This window comes from Anolis sagrei, chromosome 1 (genome assembly GCF_037176765.1).
Source record: "Anolis sagrei isolate rAnoSag1 chromosome 1, rAnoSag1.mat, whole genome shotgun sequence".
Classification (NCBI taxonomy): domain Eukaryota; kingdom Metazoa; phylum Chordata; class Lepidosauria; order Squamata; family Dactyloidae; genus Anolis; species Anolis sagrei.
In genome coordinates this window covers 82,527,186-82,545,008 of record NC_090021.1, presented here as the reverse complement: position 1 = coordinate 82,545,008, position 17,823 = coordinate 82,527,186, and the positions used below count along the sequence as shown (strand labels likewise).

Genomic DNA, 17,823 nt, shown 5'->3' with positions numbered 1-17,823 from the left:
GCAAGCATCTTCAGAGCTAGAGGTCTGTTGGAATTAGGACAATGGGTTTATATATCTGTGGAATGGCTGGGGTGGGGCAAGGAGCTCTTCCCTGCTGTAATTAGGTGTGAATGTTTAGCTAATCACCTTCATTAGCGTTTGAAGGCCTGCCTGAACCTGGGAAAATCTGTTGCTGGGAGGTGTTAATCTGTGCCTGGTTTCTTCCTCTCTGTTGTTTAGCTGTTATAATTTTAGAGTTCTTTAATACTGGTAGCCAGATTTTGTTCATTTTCATGGTCTCTTCCTTTCTGTTGAAATTGTCCACATGCTTGTGGATTTCAATGGCTTCTCTGTGTAGTCTGACATGGTGGTTGTTGGTGTGGTCCAGCATTTCTGTGTTTTCAAATAATATACTGTGTCCAGGCTGGTTCATCAGGTGCTCTGCTATGGCTGACTTCTCTGGTTGAAGTAGTCTGCAGTGCCTTTCATGTTCCTTGATGCGTGTCTGGGCGCTGCGTTTGGTGGTCCCTATGTAGACTTGTCCACAGCTGCATGGTATACGGTAGACTCCTGCAGAGGTGAGAGGATCCCTCTTGTCCTTTGCTGAACGTAGCATTTGTTGGATTTTCTTGGTGGGTTTGTAGATTGTTTGTATGTTGTGTTTCCTCATCAGCTTCCCTATGCGGTCAGTGGTTCCCTTGATGTATGGCAGGAACACTTTTCCTCTGGGTGGATCTTCATCTTGACTCTTGTGGCTTGTTCTTGGTCTTGCAGCTCTTCTGATGTCTGAGGTGGAGTATCCATTGGCCTGGAGAGCCCAGTTGAGGTGGTTCGGTTCATCTTGGAGGAGGTGGGGTTCGCAGATTCTTTTTGCACGGTCTGCCAAGGCTTTGATGGTGCTTCTTTTTTGACTTGGGTGATGGTTGGAGTTTTTATGTAGATATCTATCTGTGTGTGTGGGTTTTCTGTAGACGGTGTGACCCAATTGTTGATCTGGTTTGCGGATGACTAGGACATCTAGAAAAGGCAGTCTTCCTTCATTTTCTTTTTCCATGGTGAACTGGATGTTTGGGTGGATGCTGTTAAGATGGTCCAGGAACCTGTTGAGTTCTTCATCTCCATGGCTCCAAATGGTGAAGGTGTCATCCACATATCTGAACCATATCGTGGGCTTTTTGGTTGCTGTTGATTGATAGCTGGCAAATAGAGGGAGAAAAGGTGGAGGCAGTGACAGACTTTGTATTTCTAGGTGCAAAGATTACTGCAGACGTAGGCTTCAGCCAGGAAATCAGAAGACATTTATTTCTTGGGAGGAGAGCAATGACCAATCTTGATAAAATAGTCGAGAGTAGAGTCTTCACACCAACAATGAAGGTCCGCATAGTTAAAGCAGTAGTATTCCCCATAGTAACCTATGGATGCGAGAACTGGATCATAAGGAAGGCTGAGCAAAGGAAGATAGACACCTTTGAATTGTGATGCTAGAGGAAAATTCTAAGAGGCCTTCGGCCGCAAGAAGATCAAACCAGTCCATACTCCAAGAAATAAAGCCGACTGCTCACTGGAGGGAAGGATATTAAAGGCAAAGATGAAGTACTTTGGCCACATAATGAGAAGACAGGATACCTTGGTGAAGATAATGATGCTGGGGAAAATGGAAGGAAAAAGGAAATGGGGCCAAGTAAGGGCAAGATGGATGGATGTTATCCTTGAAGCGACTGACTCAACCTTGAAGGAGCTGGAAGTGATGACAGACAACAGGAAGCTGTGGTGTGGGTTGGTACATGAGGTCACAAAGAGTCGAAAGCAACTGAACAACAAACATTTTCTTTAGGAATTGACCCTAAATCAAGCCAATATACTGACATGTTGTTGCAGACTGTATTAATAGTCTGCAACAACATATCAGATATAACATTTGTTTATATTTTGATACTAATAACCCAGTTTTAGCAGTTTTCCTTAACTGTATGGTACCAGGTATCACAGACAAAAAGCTTGCATCATCTTCACATTACCTTATACTCAATGCTTTCAAAATACACAATCCGTTTTTTCAGATTTATGCCGGCAAGCACAGTGGTATGGGGCACCTAAGTTTTGTTTGTTCATCTTTCAAACACCAGTGAAAGAATATGAAGAAACAATGACTAGCACCTCCCATTTGTTTTGCTCTCTGCTGAAAGATCTGAACCATTGAATAACAATCTGTAGGTTTTGGGAGAAAAACAAGTTTTGTTATATTTGCTGTCAAGTAGCTTTGACTTCTGGTGACTCTACGAATGAGAAAGCTACAGCAGTCCTGAGCATCTTACAAACTCAGAGCTGTGTCTTCCTTTATTAAATCAATCCACCTGCCTTTCACTTTACCAAGCATTGTTGCTTTTCTCACTGAGTCACATTGTCACACGAGATCTGCAAAACCTGACAGACTTAGCTTGGTCATTTTGGCTAGCACAAGTACCTCTTTTTTTAAATTTAGTGTTATAAGACATTCTGATAGTGCAGATCTATGAGCATCAAAGTTATTGCTTTCCTAATTTTGGCACACTATTTTAGTAATACCACAGTCTAGGAGATACTAGGAGCCAGCATGATTTCAGCATTGAACTACAACTCCGGGAGACAAGGATTTGAATTCTCACTTGGCTATGAAATCTACTAGGTAGTCTTGGACAAGACACACTCTTTCAGCCACAGCAAACCTCTTCTGAACAGCCTTCCCAAGAAAAACCCTGTCATAGGATCACATTAGGGTTGCCATTGGCTGAAAAATACTTGAAAGCAAAATAACAACAAGGAGATACTACCATTAATGAAATGAAGAAAGTTTGTGAGAAGGTATGGGCAAATGATTTCTCATTGGTACTCTTATGGAACTATTCTGTGAGCCAGGGTCATGTAGCACTTCTTCAATGCTATATATACATTTTCTGAACTCAAGGTAGAATTGTTAGCTTCAAGGAAGCTATAATTTGATAGAAAGAGTCTTGGCATCAGAAACTGTCAGAAATGTGTAGCAAGTGTTAAGGGCATCCCATTTTGATGAGTGTCTCTCACTTATGATAGTCCACCATCTGCCAGCATCTCAGGTAGCTTTCAAACTTGTTTGTTAACCTCTTTTTACCTCTTTTTTTTTTAACTCAGGGACTTCTTGAACAGGTAACCAAAATTAAAAATAAAATAATAAAATATTTGAAGATGAAAAATGAAAAGAAATGCACAGCAGATTAAACTTTCCTGGTATTCAAAGCAAGAAGAACAGGATTTTAGCCCATAGCCATGCCAAAAGCATACCAGAACAATATAAGTTTTTACCAGACAGGTAAATAACAATAATAAAGGAGATAAACATTCAAAGACACAAAGTTCATTAACTGAGCACCTTGACCAGAAATAACTTATCTTCAGGATCTAGTAACCTTCTTCTACTACTTTTAGGAGAGAACAGAACCTTACATGATTAGTTAAGACCAGAATGAAAGAAAAAAGAAAACAAAGAAAGGCAGGAAATTGAATCCAGTTAGCAAATCTGTCACAATCCTGTTGAGCAAAATTCTTAGTTTTGCAGCTAAACCATGAATTTTCTTAAGGTTCAACCAACTTGCTCTTGACCTGTCCTCAGAGAAAACAAGATATATATTTCTTTTTGAATAATTCTAGCACTTGTGCAGATTTAGCAGCTGCTGTTAAGCTTTAGGACAAAGGTGTTTCATTTTCTATTTACTGTGTGAACTAGAATATTGCAGTAGGGATTTGAAAAAATAAAGTAAAAATAAAGTATGACAAAATAGTAGATGTTTTATGTTGGTTTCCCTTAAGAATTATAACTCAGCAAATAGATTTAAACTAAAAACACGCATGGATCTCACTATTTTACATGTCTGCAGCAGGAATAATTAAAAATAATATTATTTGTTTATTTGCAATACTATCTCAATACTATAATTGGAAATCTGGACAGCTTACAATGAAATCCGTCAAATGATTTAAAGGTAGAGTAATCTATATAAATAAAAATGTAATGTTCATTTGTGGGATTAACATAACTCAAAAACCACTGAAAGAATTGACACCAAAATTGGACACAATACACCTATCAGGCCAATGATTGACCATCACTCACAAAAACACTGAAAAACACAGCAGAAGAGACTTAAAAAACCAAAAAACAAAAAAATACATTACAACACATATGCAAAACCACATATATATACGCAAACACACATATACACAAATATGTACACACACATATACACACACAAAACACATATACACAGACTGGGCCACAGCAACGCGTGGCAGGGGATGGCTAGTAGGACAATAAAAATGAAAGCAACACCAATAGCATAAACATTCTAAAAGCATATTGAAGAACTGCACAGCATAAAATGTTGTAATTAAAACAATATAAAACCAATGCATGAAGTTTTTAGGCCTCCAAAGGTTTTATAAAAAGGCAAACTAAGACTAACACTGGTACCAACCCAGTCTTCTGGAGGAGGACCTTCCACAGCTAGAATACCACAGCTGGGAAGGCCAACTATCACGTTCTCATGTAGTGTATTACTCCCATTGGTGGGACACAGAAGAGGACCCCCTCCCCGCCAATATTTAGGAAGAGGTGATCTTTCATATAATGAAGCTTTTGCATTTCATTAGACCCTTGAATTCAGTCTAGGCATTTACTAGCACACTGTACAATTTCTTGAGAACTGGTTTTTCCACAAGCTTTTAGAAGTTTCAGCAACAGCTCACCAATATGTCTCTGTAAGATAAATCCAGTTGCCAGTACTAACTACAATTGATTGATCAAATGAGTATGATTTTTAAAGTTAACCTTTATATAAGTTCCATTGACTCAGTGGGTCTCCTGTTGAGGGATTTTTAAGATTTTTTTTAGATTCTGACATTTTTAGATATGTTCAGCAGTAACATGCTATAGTCATTCTGAACAACATTTATTTTGATTTCCGTGTATGGGTCTCACACCCTACACATTTACTAGTTGCTACAATCCAGTTTGAAGTCCTATATTTATTATTGTTTTACTGTTACTGTGTATCTTGAAGTCATTTTCCTTTTATGGTGGCCCTGAGATGAGCCTACCACAGGGATTTCTGGATAGGATCTGTTCAAAGGAGGTTTTCCTTTGCCTTTTTTTGAGGCCGAGACGAGTATGATTTGCCCAAGGTCATACAATAGGTTTCCATGGCTGAGTGGGTAATCAAATCCTAATCCCCAGAGTCCCAGTTCAACATCTAGACATTGCATCATGCTGCTTGTCTCTTACTGATTTATTGATGTATAATGGAAATAACATATTAACAATAAATGGAGAATATTTATTGGAAAAACATATGAATAATTTCTGATGCAATTTCCTTTTGAGTTGTTCCTCTTCTCATAGGTTTTAATGTACACTGAACATGGTAAACATACAATGATAGAAGGGATTAAAGACTTAGTTCTCAGAACAAAGAATTGCAACTATAATAAGCTATTAAAATTTCTTAGGATATACCTCTCTCCTATGTGTGTGTGTGTGTGTGTGTGTGTGTGTGTGTATTAGTTACATCCTGAAATATATTTAAAGTACTCTGTGGCTGTGTGTGGTTTCTTATAAGCATAAAGATAAAGTGGTGCTTGAAACCGGTTTAATTCAGCTAATGTACCTACACAAGATTTAATCTTTATAGCATGCATGCATTCTTCTGCAATATCAGTTATTATTTCTTCAGGTACTCTTGCTCATTTCTGAAAATGTTTTGAGGTTATGCGTGTGTTTAAGTCCTAGTATACTTTAAGCTAATAAGAGTGCCAAACCTTCTCAGGGTTGGGATCTGCTCATGGAGCAAGTTTCCAAACCATCTATGAGGAGTTTCCTACTGCCTCAACCAGGAAATCTGTTAAAGCTTTGGACAATCTGTGAGAGAGCAATGTGAGTCAGTCTATTTGAATCTTTGTTTTGAATGGAATTTTATTCAGCCCAAAAAGTTAGTTTTTGTCTTCTGTAAGGTTGGGTTCAGTGGCCCATTAGTCCCCTTAAAACTCCATGTTTCTAAGGGCCCTTCCACACAGCCATATAACCCAGAATATCAAGGCAGAAAATCCTACAATATCTGCTATGAACCGGGTTGTCTGAGTCCACATTGCAGTATATTCCAGTTCAAAGCAGAAAAGGTGGGATTTTATTCAGCTGTGTGGAAGGGGCCTAAGTTATCCTAAATTCATTTTTATGTTTGGAGGTCAATATCAGTTACTTAGCCTGTTCCTGAGAAAGACAGACCTGGCTGCAGTACTATTTGCTTTAGTTATGTCATGATTGGATTACTGAGCATTCTTCAAAATTTTGGATGGTCCTTTCTGTTGCTGTCCTATAACAGCTGCTAAATAGGTTTTTATGATGATAGACCTTTTCTTGCCATGTATTTGTACATCCATCTGTAGACTGGTTTCTGAGATGTCAATATATGCGATGCATTGTTATTGTGATTTTTTAAAAAGCTACTCTAAAACACTGAAAGATGATATAGAAATCATGATATAAATTAAGTTAAAAACTGTGTATACCCATTAATAGCAAAACATTTCAATTCCATTGGCTAAAACTTTAAGCATCTACTCTGTGACAGTCCATAAGATCTGGAAAATACTTTATGAGCAATCTCACAATGTCTACAGTTATCCCTTTTTCATTAGGGTACTTAAAAAGATTGTGTACCAGTCAAGAATAAAATGATAGGGATAGACTTATTTTTAATGTTCATATAAAGATTTGGTGAGGTACTAGTGCTTCACACAAATACCTTTTGACAATGCTGCACTCTTAGTTGCAGATGAGGAGCCAAATCTAAGAGATATAGCAGGTTGCCTGAGGCCATTAGTGATAACATTGGGTTATATATCATAGACATGAAACCAGAGCTTGAAAAGCTTCCCTTTTTTGGATTATACCTCACATAATCTCTATGAGTTCAATGGATTCTAAGAGCGAAAGTATATAAAAAAAAGGAACTCCAAGCTTTAGAAATGATTTACACTGAAACCTTTCAAGTTCACCTCTTACTCTCCCTCACTATTACCATACTTTTTTCACTTCCCACTGCGAAAACTATCCATCAAAAGTTATGTGTACGGAAGATTCATTACATTAAATGTAAAATGTTATCGGTATACTATCATATTATTTGTTCCAAGAGATCCACTGTCTTCTTTGACATTGGGTTTTACCACAGTTGCAACAGAAAATGTCTATTACATTTCTTGCATTTTTCCCAGTCAGCTGGATTTGTATATTAATAGGTGCATGTGTGCTTCTTGGCTATTCCTGAAAAAGATGAATGAAACTAGTTACTGCTAGAAATATTCTCCCTTGCTCTAATGACAGCTTTTTACTTATGCCCTGTAGATGTGTGTTAAGCAATCATGTTTAATTCATTTGTACTTTAGAATATGGGTCATGTGTTTTTCGTTTCTCGTGATTAGACAGGCTGACAGATTCTGCTTAGATAGCACATGGCTTATTACAAAATGGAGATGAAGCTGTTAACTTGCCTGTTATAGTTTCACAGTCCATCCTGTCCTAACAGTATAATTTAGGAGGCTATTGTCTTCCTAGTATTCTATTTTTAAAAAGAAAACACTAGTACTTCCACGAAGGCACCATATGACTCCTCTTGTCCCCATTTTGGCAGCTCAGTAAGTGTGGAACAGCCCTCAATGTTGCCAGAACGCTGTGTTCTACTGACATTGTTTTAAGAAACCAATGCAATTAATTATAAAAAAACTATGCCCTTCTGCTCTTGTTGGTTTTTGTTTTTGGAAGAAAAGAACTCCTACAGCAATTAATGCCAATATAAAGGGAAAGAATTATAATTGAGATTTATTTCAAAACTGAAAATCAAGAGAGCCATAAATCTTTCCATGGTCATTGTTGGATTATGAGCAGGACAGAAGCTTTTCTCGTTTGCTGAAGGCAATCACATGGCTTTCATGACTTTAAATCAGGCTACAGATTTTAGTGATGTGTTGGGTAAAGACACAAGACGGGAATGTGGCACATGTGGTGATTCAGAATCAAGATGCTGGATTCTTAACTCCCACTAGCCCCAGCTAATGGTCAGAGATTAGAGCTGTAGTCTGCCAGTGCAGTGCAGATTTATATCAGCCCAAGTTAGTGGGGTTGTTTTTAGTCTGAACAATAAAGATGCTCAGACCTATCAGATGGATTCAGTACCTTGGATAGAGTTCAAACAATTAAAACTCAGAGTGGATTCACTGCTTCTGTTCTATAGAAGCCGCTACATTGAGAGAAAGGCAGAATATAAATTCAATAAGAAAGAAAGTCAGACAGACATGCTAGAGAGCCACAAATGCCCCACTTTTGTTGTAAGCTATGAGAGCAGTAACTTCTGTCTTAGGTCAAGAGACAGCAAAAATTAACTCATAGGCTCTCCTTCCAGTTCTTTATCATATCAGTCCAATTAGTCTTTCTACCTATGAAACATTTCTGCAGGACTTGAATGTTATGCTCTAATAAGCACTTTCTCACTCTGATTCCTGTATTTACAGAATTACAATGAGGGTTTGTCTAACCATTTTGTATTTGTTGGAGCTTGACAGGATTTTATGTTTTTATGAGCCTGAAGATCAGGAAATGAGAGCATAGATACAAAGGTGAAGTCTGTTACTGGACTTAATTAGTACTAATAATGTACCATTTCTTTTCTTATAGGGTTGCTGTGTCTTTAAAAAATAAATGACAGGCAGGAGTACAACAATGTGATTTTGGGCAATGTTGAGATGTAGTGATGGGGAAAGCTGTGCCTACTATTTTTATGCTTCTCATGTGCTTTGAAAGGCAGAGACACTCAACTAGGGAGGGAGGAAAATGCCAAAGCAACCCTAGTTTCACGAATGCGATAAGCAGAAACATTTTAATCTTGCAACTATTTTGTGGTAATTCTTCATGATGACAAATCATGGTTTTTGAGTTTTCTAAATTCTTGTAAAATACACAGGGATGTGTGTGTTTGTACAATAGTGTCACTATTACCCATTCCAGACAGCAAGAATGACTTTCTCTTCTCTTCCAACTATCTGTGCTGAAGCATTTTGCATGCGGAGAAGGAGGTGGAGCCTTGTTCGTTCATAGCAGCGTTCAGCTTGCCTGCTTTCCCTTTCCCTCCCTGTTGTGTGCGCTTGTGCTTTTCTCTCTCCCTTTGAGTAGAATGAACAGTTTGCCTTCAGTCTCCAGATCAGTCTCCAGTTTGTAGTTTGGGGTGTATGCTGAGAGGACAAGGAAGAAAATAAAACAGTAGATGCCATGGGCCAACTCTGCTGCTATCCTTTTGGGAGAGATGAGGAGAAAATCAGTAAGTCTGTCTGCTTTTGTGTACTGGCTGGAGTCTTTCTAAACACTGGTGCAGCTATTTTAGAGCAGATTTTCAGCTGAGAAAAAGACAGATTTGTGTATTTGGGGTGGGTTTTCCCTTCACATTAGATGTTTTGCTTGAAAAGGCTGAGTTTAGGTCAATGGAAGTGGAACGGCTGGATCTATAAATAAGTTAATTTATATGTTCCTTATGATATACTTCTTAATAACTGGTACAAATGGTTTTTGAAATTAATTTTCCTTCTGAACTGAACATTATTCTATGAATGTATATATTTGAAAGGTGACATTTTAACATGCAGAAGGGTGTGTCTTTGTTTAACTTACCAGATTCACAGTATAGGATGGGTCAATGTTTTCAAGCTCAAGGCTAATACCTACTGAAAGCAGTACTTACTAGAAAAATGTAACAGACATGGAAGCCTGAATAGGAAGAAGATTATTGCTCTTGTATTTTATGGTCAGAATAAAGTTAATTTGGTAATTTTAAATATATGGCATCTCTGCAAATAGTTTCTTCCATTTCGAAATGCTACCAAGCATGTTTCCATTTTAGTCAGATTTCAAAAAACACATTTTTGAAAATTATCTTAATAGGATATAGCTAATTCTGTAGAGTTTTTTTTAGAAAATAAATATTAAATGCAATGTTCATACCAGCTTTAACTCCATAATTATACATTTGTGACTGACTAGCTGAAATGTTTTCAGTCTTTCTATTACATATCTAAGCCAAATCCATGACACATTGTCTCCAAATTTAATATTAATTAGAATCAATATTTAGGTCTTTAATTTTTTTCCTGTATCTAATTTCCTTTATGCCCCTTGGGAAATAGCCCATGAACAGATATAGTTAGTCTCACTTTTAAGGCTACAGTCCTTTGCATATGCTCATGACAATACACTTAATTGAATCCACTGGGATTTACAAGAACAAAAACATTAGAAAGCATGGTTTAGATTTGGTGGCCCTCTAATTTAGCCATTTCAGCATAATATTCCAAGAATTCTAAATAATTGTCATTGCCAAATTTATAGAAGCAGCAATATAAGTATAGAACAGAAGATATCGTGGTATCTTTAAAATTAGTCTCAATAACTTTTCAGCATCTTCATAAGAAATCAGACCATGAACATATTTTGTAGGACTTCTTAAGGAGGTGACTTTCGTGGAGCATCCAAGTAGATTCCCAGCTGTTCAGTATGTGGATTGAACTCATGAGTGCAAGATAAGTACTTGACTGAAGTTAGAATGGAGAAAGGAAGCTAGACGGAATGAAGGTGAAGGTGGATTGCCAGGTTCTAAATACTAGACAATGTGAGAATTGGCAAACCTTTGAATGTAGGAAGGAAAGTTAGGAAGACACAGTGAATGGCACAGTAAGCTAAGCATGTAGTACATAAAAATCAACCAGCAGAAGACTTGGAGTCAATAAAGTGACCAGTCTGGGGTCCGACTATACTTGACCGTTGAGGACATACTGGTCTAGGTCATAATAGTTGAACAATTTGTTAGATCAGAGTGGGGATCAGTTTTGTTGCTGATAGAGATTAGCTCTCTAGGAATGACAGCTGCTTTGAAGTCTGTGTAATGTGTGTGGTGTTCATACCATACTTTCAGTTCAAAGAGATATCACCAAATACCCTTTTTAACTTGTATCATTTTCTGAATTTTACACAACAGACAGAGTAGGCACAGTGTTCTTCATATTGGTTTCTATTTTTACATTCATTGCCTTTCTAAAAAGACACAATCAGATTCTCCTTTGACCTCTTCTCCCCTGGCAGTCGTAGTAACTATGTAGTATATGTATAGCAACGCATGTATTATTTAGAAAATTCAACTTGAGTCATACAAACAGCTATAGGGAATAATTAATCTAATCAAGACTGTCTTGGTAAGTTTTAGTAGATTGGATGTGGGTTATAAATTGTGTTTAGGCAGAATGCAAAGTAAACCCAAGTTCTGAACAAAGAATGATAGTTGCCTTGTGATGGTATTGAATCTATGTTTGGGGCTTAATTATATTGGAGGTTAACGTGATGAAATAATCTTCTTTCTAAGACTTTTTTTTAGAAAAGGTTAAGCAATTACAAAGATGGACTAGAACTTTTAGCACTGTCAGCAGATGTTCCATTTTAGGAAAACTTTGGTATTAAGATTCAGTCACATGAAACTACAGCCCTTTGAAAGAATACAGACCAAAAGCCAGTTCAGTTTCAATAAAGTAGGCCAGTATTTTGAAAGCTGAGAAATTGCAGAATAGTAAGAAGTTGGTACAGATCCAGGAATGGACTCAGATAAGAACAGGATAAGAAGGTATAGCAGGTGAAAGTGAGGATGATAGAGTTAAGCTGTTTCTGCTTGCTTTATTAGGACCTCTTGTAGGTTAGTGAAGCATCCAAGTAAATTCCCAGTAAGTCTGTCTATGGAGATCAGACCACCAAAAGAGTGTTAGCTTTATCGTATAGCCCAAGATTGACAGCAAACCCTGTTGTTAACAGGCAAATAAAATGATGAAAATTGGAGAGAGATTAATATTGCCATATAAATGAGTTGACCCAATTGTGAAGTTGTAGAATAGTAAATAAATGTGTAAATGAAACGAAGAAATATATGGACAGTTAAAAATATTTTTTTTCTGGACAGCTTTTTAATAGGACACACTAGATGCCCTGTAAGGCAATGTTACAGTCAGACAGGATTCCTCCTCCATATAGAATAGTCTGCCATAGATAGGGTTGGTGCTGATCCACTTGCACACGAGCAACTCTGCAGTTTGTGAAAAGACTTTCCAATAAAAATAGGAGCATGCATTAGACTAGAGAGCCATCAAACAAGATAGCAAAAATATGAATAAAGCAACAAAGGTTTGGTTTGGGCAGTCAGGTCCTGGCTCAGTAAACCAGGATACGTACAATTTAAGAATGTTTTTTTAACACTAGCCAACTATTCCTCTACTGTTACCTAAGTGTATGTAGTGGATACCTACCAGGTTGAGTACTTTTGATACCACACCCCTCTTCACTGGTACAGTTGAGACAATCCACAAATCCATGGTTCTGCAATTGTACTTTGTGCACCTCCACATAGCAAGAGGCTGGGGAAGGGGAAGAGGATCTCACTCCATGACGAAACTTTACTGCTGGCACAGAAATGGAAAGGACCCATTGCACCAAAGTAGGTGATGGGGACATTGCTGGATTGGAAACTATTGTGGCAGGAAAATCACAGGTAGGCATGCTGGTAGCAGGATGCATATGGCAACGTAATAGGGACTGTCAGTTTTGGTCCCGCTACAATGCTGGTTTGCCTGCCTCAACCAGGAAGCCAAGTTCAATTGTGCTCTATAGTTAATTGCACTTTCCTGGTTCCTTTCTTTTTTCATCTCAGTGAAGTAATGAAATTGCATCCAAAGAACTGCATGCAAATTTATAGTAATACAAATCTCAGTTTAATTAGACAGGATGTGTTAAGCCAAAATGACACAATTGCCTGTAAATTACGACTCGCACAATTGCAGAACACAATACTTGCTAAATTCCACTTAACTGAAAGACACTATCTGTTTTAAGGGCATGGTCCTCATTCCCTGGTTGTGTGAAAGTCAATAACATGTAGCAGCATATCCTTAATTTCCTCAAAGGGTGTCGCCATGTTATTTTCTGTGTTATGTAAACAATGTATTGACATTGCCATTGGGTGAACATTATGAAAGTCTGTTGGATCCTCCCTTAACTAGCATTTTAATACCCTTTTGTGTGTTTTAGAATACATAAACTACAGAAGAATGTTTTAGCCAGTTAAAGCTCTTCTTGTTTTTATAAAACCTGGTGGAGATGTTCCACTATCTTCTACTTGACTTAGAAAATTTAAATGAACTCATAAATGTTGGAGAAATATAATAAGCTCTATAATTGACAATTTCCTCTTTTAATGACAGTCTGGAGGCAAAAAATATTCTCAAACATACGGTGAAAATATATATGCTGTGACTAAGAACAAAGCATAACAATAATGCACTAAAGATAACTTGTTAATTTTTCCTTTAAAAGTAAGATTATTGATTGTAATTTTTTCCAGAATGAGCAACATTTAATTGATCTTCCAAAAATATTAAATTTTAGAGTTTTTTCTGTTGTTCCGGCCATTATTATTGGTTTCTGTTTTAAAAATAACACAGACCATAATAATGCAATAAGGTATTAAGTATTTGGAAGTCATAAATTAACAAGTTAAAAATAGTGGTGAGTTTTGAGGTGTAGGCACTTACCAATGTAGTCTTCATAGTCAAGAACAACTGAAAAATCTAGGAAGGTGTCATTCTCATTACTTTTTCCTTCTCTCAGTAATTTCTAATTATCTTTTTTCCATTCTGGGAGCAGGTGTTTTGTAAAATAAATCGATCTTGTCCATTTGAAACTAAACCAGCCCAAGCCACTTTAGAATATAGCTAAAAAATTCCCAACAACACATCATTGCTGAGAAAATGCATTCTCTCTCCAGCTACTCTGGAGATTGAAACTAAACTCATAGGGAACAGAGTTGTGCAAAAAGATGATGTGATTGTCACTTCTTATCAAAAAGTTCCAGGGTTGTGGTCTTATAAGCTCTCTGTACACCACATCACTGGTTAGACTTTTAAAAATAAAAATCAGTAAATAACAAGTAAGCCCTAGGCAAAAATAAGCCATTTCAACCATAAATACAAGAGGAAAAAGAACAAGTCTGTAATGAGGAGGAGAGAGGAGGACACTTCTGAAACTTTTCAACCGTGGTTAATTTGAAGATTGCAGGAGCCAGCTATCATACTATACCCACAGTGAAATTTGCCACCTTTTTGAAGGAAGCAGCTGGATTTTTCAGTGCGATAAACAGCGTAGCACTATTTGGTAATTTGATGACACACTTCAGTCAACCATCAGCTTCCTGTGGAAGGAGATTTATAATGCAGATTATAATACATATGTCATGCAGAGATTTATATCCCTGTGATATTTCATGCCAAGCATGACAGCATATACCAAGACAATTTTCAAATGTGTACTACTGGAAATTGGATGAGAGAAAAAATGGACAAGGAAAATCAGGACTGGGTTTTATAGTATTGCCTTGTATTTTAAAGATAGCATATAAAAAGCCATGAAGTTTACCTTTCAAAACCAAATATTTTCTGGGACACTCAACCAATGTTACTTCTCATGGTGCCTGGTTTCCTTTTGACTAATTTTTCACTCTCTTCTTCCTAGAAACAACTTATATTCAGGCTGTAATGTAAATAAAAATACGAGTGGGAAATGTCAAACCCTGGGTTGAATCAGGCCCTGCTGGAGTCTCAGTACAGCCCTTTGAGATTCCCTAGATAACTGATATTTTAGTGATTTTTCTAGGTCCCCATAAGATATGACTGCCATGGTGGCATTCTGTGGAATTTCAGGGTTTATAATTTGGTTAGACACTTAAAGTTTTCTGGCTGATGATTCTACATGACCCCACCAAACTGCAAATTCCAGTTGGAACCATGGAAATTAAAGTGGAATAGTGCTGTAAATGTGTAGTGTGATAGGGCTCCAACTTTTGCATAACTTTCCACCCCCACACTGACAGGATGAATTGCATCTCCAAAGACTTAGCTTCAAATAGTAAGAGCTTTAAGCTAAAATATTATGGTTTCTTTTGTTTAAGCCTACTTTGCTTTTTCTCTCCCTCACCCCTGTGTTTTATGTCCATCCAAAAACTTATCTGAAATGGAATTCGACCTCTGTGAACTTTTCTAAAAATCAGTTTGACCCTTTGGACTATCAGTTTTTTCATCACTCTCTTTTTAAATGAATCCAGATTTTAAAATGTATTGATTTACTTTCTACTTTTTCCCAGAGCCAGGAAGGTGGTTCCTAAGGCGGCTTGCAGACATTAAGACTGATACAGGTAAAAGCATATATCAGTAGAAACATACCAAAAGTTAAAATATGGCTTAACTATCAGTAGAATTAAGAGGAATTTAAAACATAACAATTAAAGAACAAGAAATAAATGCAGGACTGCATCCCTTCCTTATAAAGAGTTAGTTTCCAAAAAGTGGTTGATTTTCCCCCCCACAAGTCTTATTTACCAATGGAAGAACTGCAAGGAAATATGAGCTATAATTGTGGCCCTTTAGCTGAAAGATTAGTAATGGAGAAACTCTCATAATGAACAATTACAGCCCTCATTACTCTATGAAAGAGGCATTCTGCAATATACAAAATTGGTATCTTAACCTCTATTCCAGCAGGCTGTTTTTCTTCCTTCACAGTATGATTCAGTACATTGCAACCTCAAAGAAATCTCCTGTCTACCTGGTGCTTTCAGGGCCCTTATCTAGAAGTAAAAGGTGAAGAAAGTTGGAGAAACTCAAAAATTGATCCAAAGGAATAGGTTTTATGCCACTGTTGAGGTGTTTTATTTGAGGTTAGTAAATAATGTGTGATATAATCTGCTTAATATCTTTAGCAAGCAGATCGTGCCATCTACATTTTTTCTGTTTTGATTTAGTTTCCATCAATTCCAGGCAATATATACAGGCATACCTCAGTTAACAAAGCCTCTGACAAAGTCTTTTTGCACCCATCCAGCCCCCTCTTTTTTCTCTGTTCTCTGAAATTGGTAGTTTTGCCAGCAGTAATATTGGGATGAAGTTGAAGAACTAGAGAAATGTAATGCCTGGCTCCAGTAGCATGTCTATAATAAATAGAGCAATAAAGCTTGAACTGATATAGAATGGGATTTTACTCTGCCAAGTCTCCTGCAATTATATGTGCCTACCCACAGCAGACAAGCATAGATCTGTATGTTTGGATACCAAAATGGAAATTAGAAAAAGATCATAAGCTGGTGAGAGAGAAAATATCAGCTTTGGTTGCATTTTGGAAGACATTTTCCAGTGGACTCTAGAAGGTTCAAAATGTTTGTGTTTACTTTTGGAAGGCCTTCCTGATTTGGTTGTTACATATCACATGTGCATGTAGTTCATGGCTTTTTAATGTTCTTTGCTATCCTGCAGGAAGCTTTCCTTATTTTTTTCAAGTTAAACCTGTTGCAGTTCTTTTCCTGATATTTCTACTTGTAGAACCCATTTTTCCATTAAAGATGTAATGCCCTGGAACACATCTATTTTTAAAACTAAAGAGTACCTGTATTATTACTGGCGAATGTTTTTTTTTTTTTAAATGGCTGAACTTCTGTTCTAGCTTGATAATATGTAAAGGTTCAGTCTAATTCAGGTTTCATTTTGCTTTATTCTGGCATCTGCTAGACTGCTCTTTCTCTCTTTGCCTTAGTTACAAGAAGATGGAAGGTGACAACCATATAATATAATTAAGTCCTGTGGCCACTCCATGCCAGACTGATGCACTGAATTAACCATTATTAAAATAAATAACCTAAATGTAATTTCCTTTATGTTTATGATAGGAAATAAGTTTATGTTAAGTTTATATTGTTACTCAAATTTAAGTTTCATACTTATACTAAAATTCTTATCCCAAAATAAAACTGAATAATGTCAGCAATAATTTAGTGCTGCTTTATTTTTCCTTATCCCTATTTTCAACTTTCTTAGGTGGAGTGGGCATGCCTCTAAGCATGCCAAAACCACATCAACTCATCTCAACAACTACCAGAACTCCCAGTCTTTCTCAAGTATCTCTGTATTCAGCTGCGTATAATCCACATTTTAAAATCATACTATGATAACCAATTAGATTCTTTTAGCTAAGGATGGAAGTTCTTTGAGAATTTGATAGGTGGGTGTGAGGTGTGGGGTAAAATTCCACCATACTCGCTTGTTGTTCATTCGTTCAGTCGTCTCCGACTCTTCGTGACCTCATGGACCAGTCCACGCCAGAGCTCCCTGTCGGCCGTTACCACCCCCAGCTCCCTCAAGGTCAGTCCAGTCACTTCAAGGATGCCATCCATCCATCTTGCCCTTGGTCGGCCCCTCTTCCTTTTGCCTTCCACTTTCCCCAGCATAATTGTCTTCTCTAGGCTTTCCTGTCTCCTCATGATGTGGCCAAAGTACTTCAACTTTGTCTCTAGTATCTTTCCTTCCAGTGAGCAGTCGGGCTTTATTTCCTGGAGGATGGACTGGTTGGATCTTCTCGCAGTCCAAGGCACTCTCAGCACTTTCCTCCAACACCACAGCTCAAAAGCATCGATCTTCCTTCGCTCAGCCTTCCCTAAGGTCCAGCTCTCACATCCGTAGGTTACTACAGGGAATACCATGGCTTTGACTAGGCGGATCTTTGTTGCCAGTCTGATGTCTCTACTCTTCACTATTTTATCGAGACTGGACATTGCTCTCCTCCCAAGAAGTAAGCGTCTTCTGATTTCCTGGCCACAGTCTGCATCTGCAGTAATCTTTGCCCCTAGAAATACAAAGTCTGTCACAGCCTCCACGGTTTCT

General features: G+C 37.5%; 1 protein-coding gene across 5 annotated transcripts in view; it reads left to right on the top strand.

The window, feature by feature from the left end:
* Nucleotides 1-17,823, top strand: part of AKAP7 (A-kinase anchoring protein 7) — a 118,184-nt gene that overhangs the window by 72,077 nt on the left and 28,284 nt on the right. For 2 of the 5 annotated variants that reach the window (XM_060753369.2, XM_060753368.2), the window contains exon 8: nt 15,258-15,308. The exons of 2 other annotated variants lie outside the window; for them this stretch is intronic. In XM_060753369.2, coding sequence (XP_060609352.2) covers nt 15,258-15,308 — 51 coding nt within the window. Of the gene's footprint in view, nt 1-15,257; nt 15,309-15,675; nt 15,831-17,823 lie in introns of all 5 variants that reach the window. One more of the 5 variants, XR_009629914.2, reaches the window with a different exon arrangement.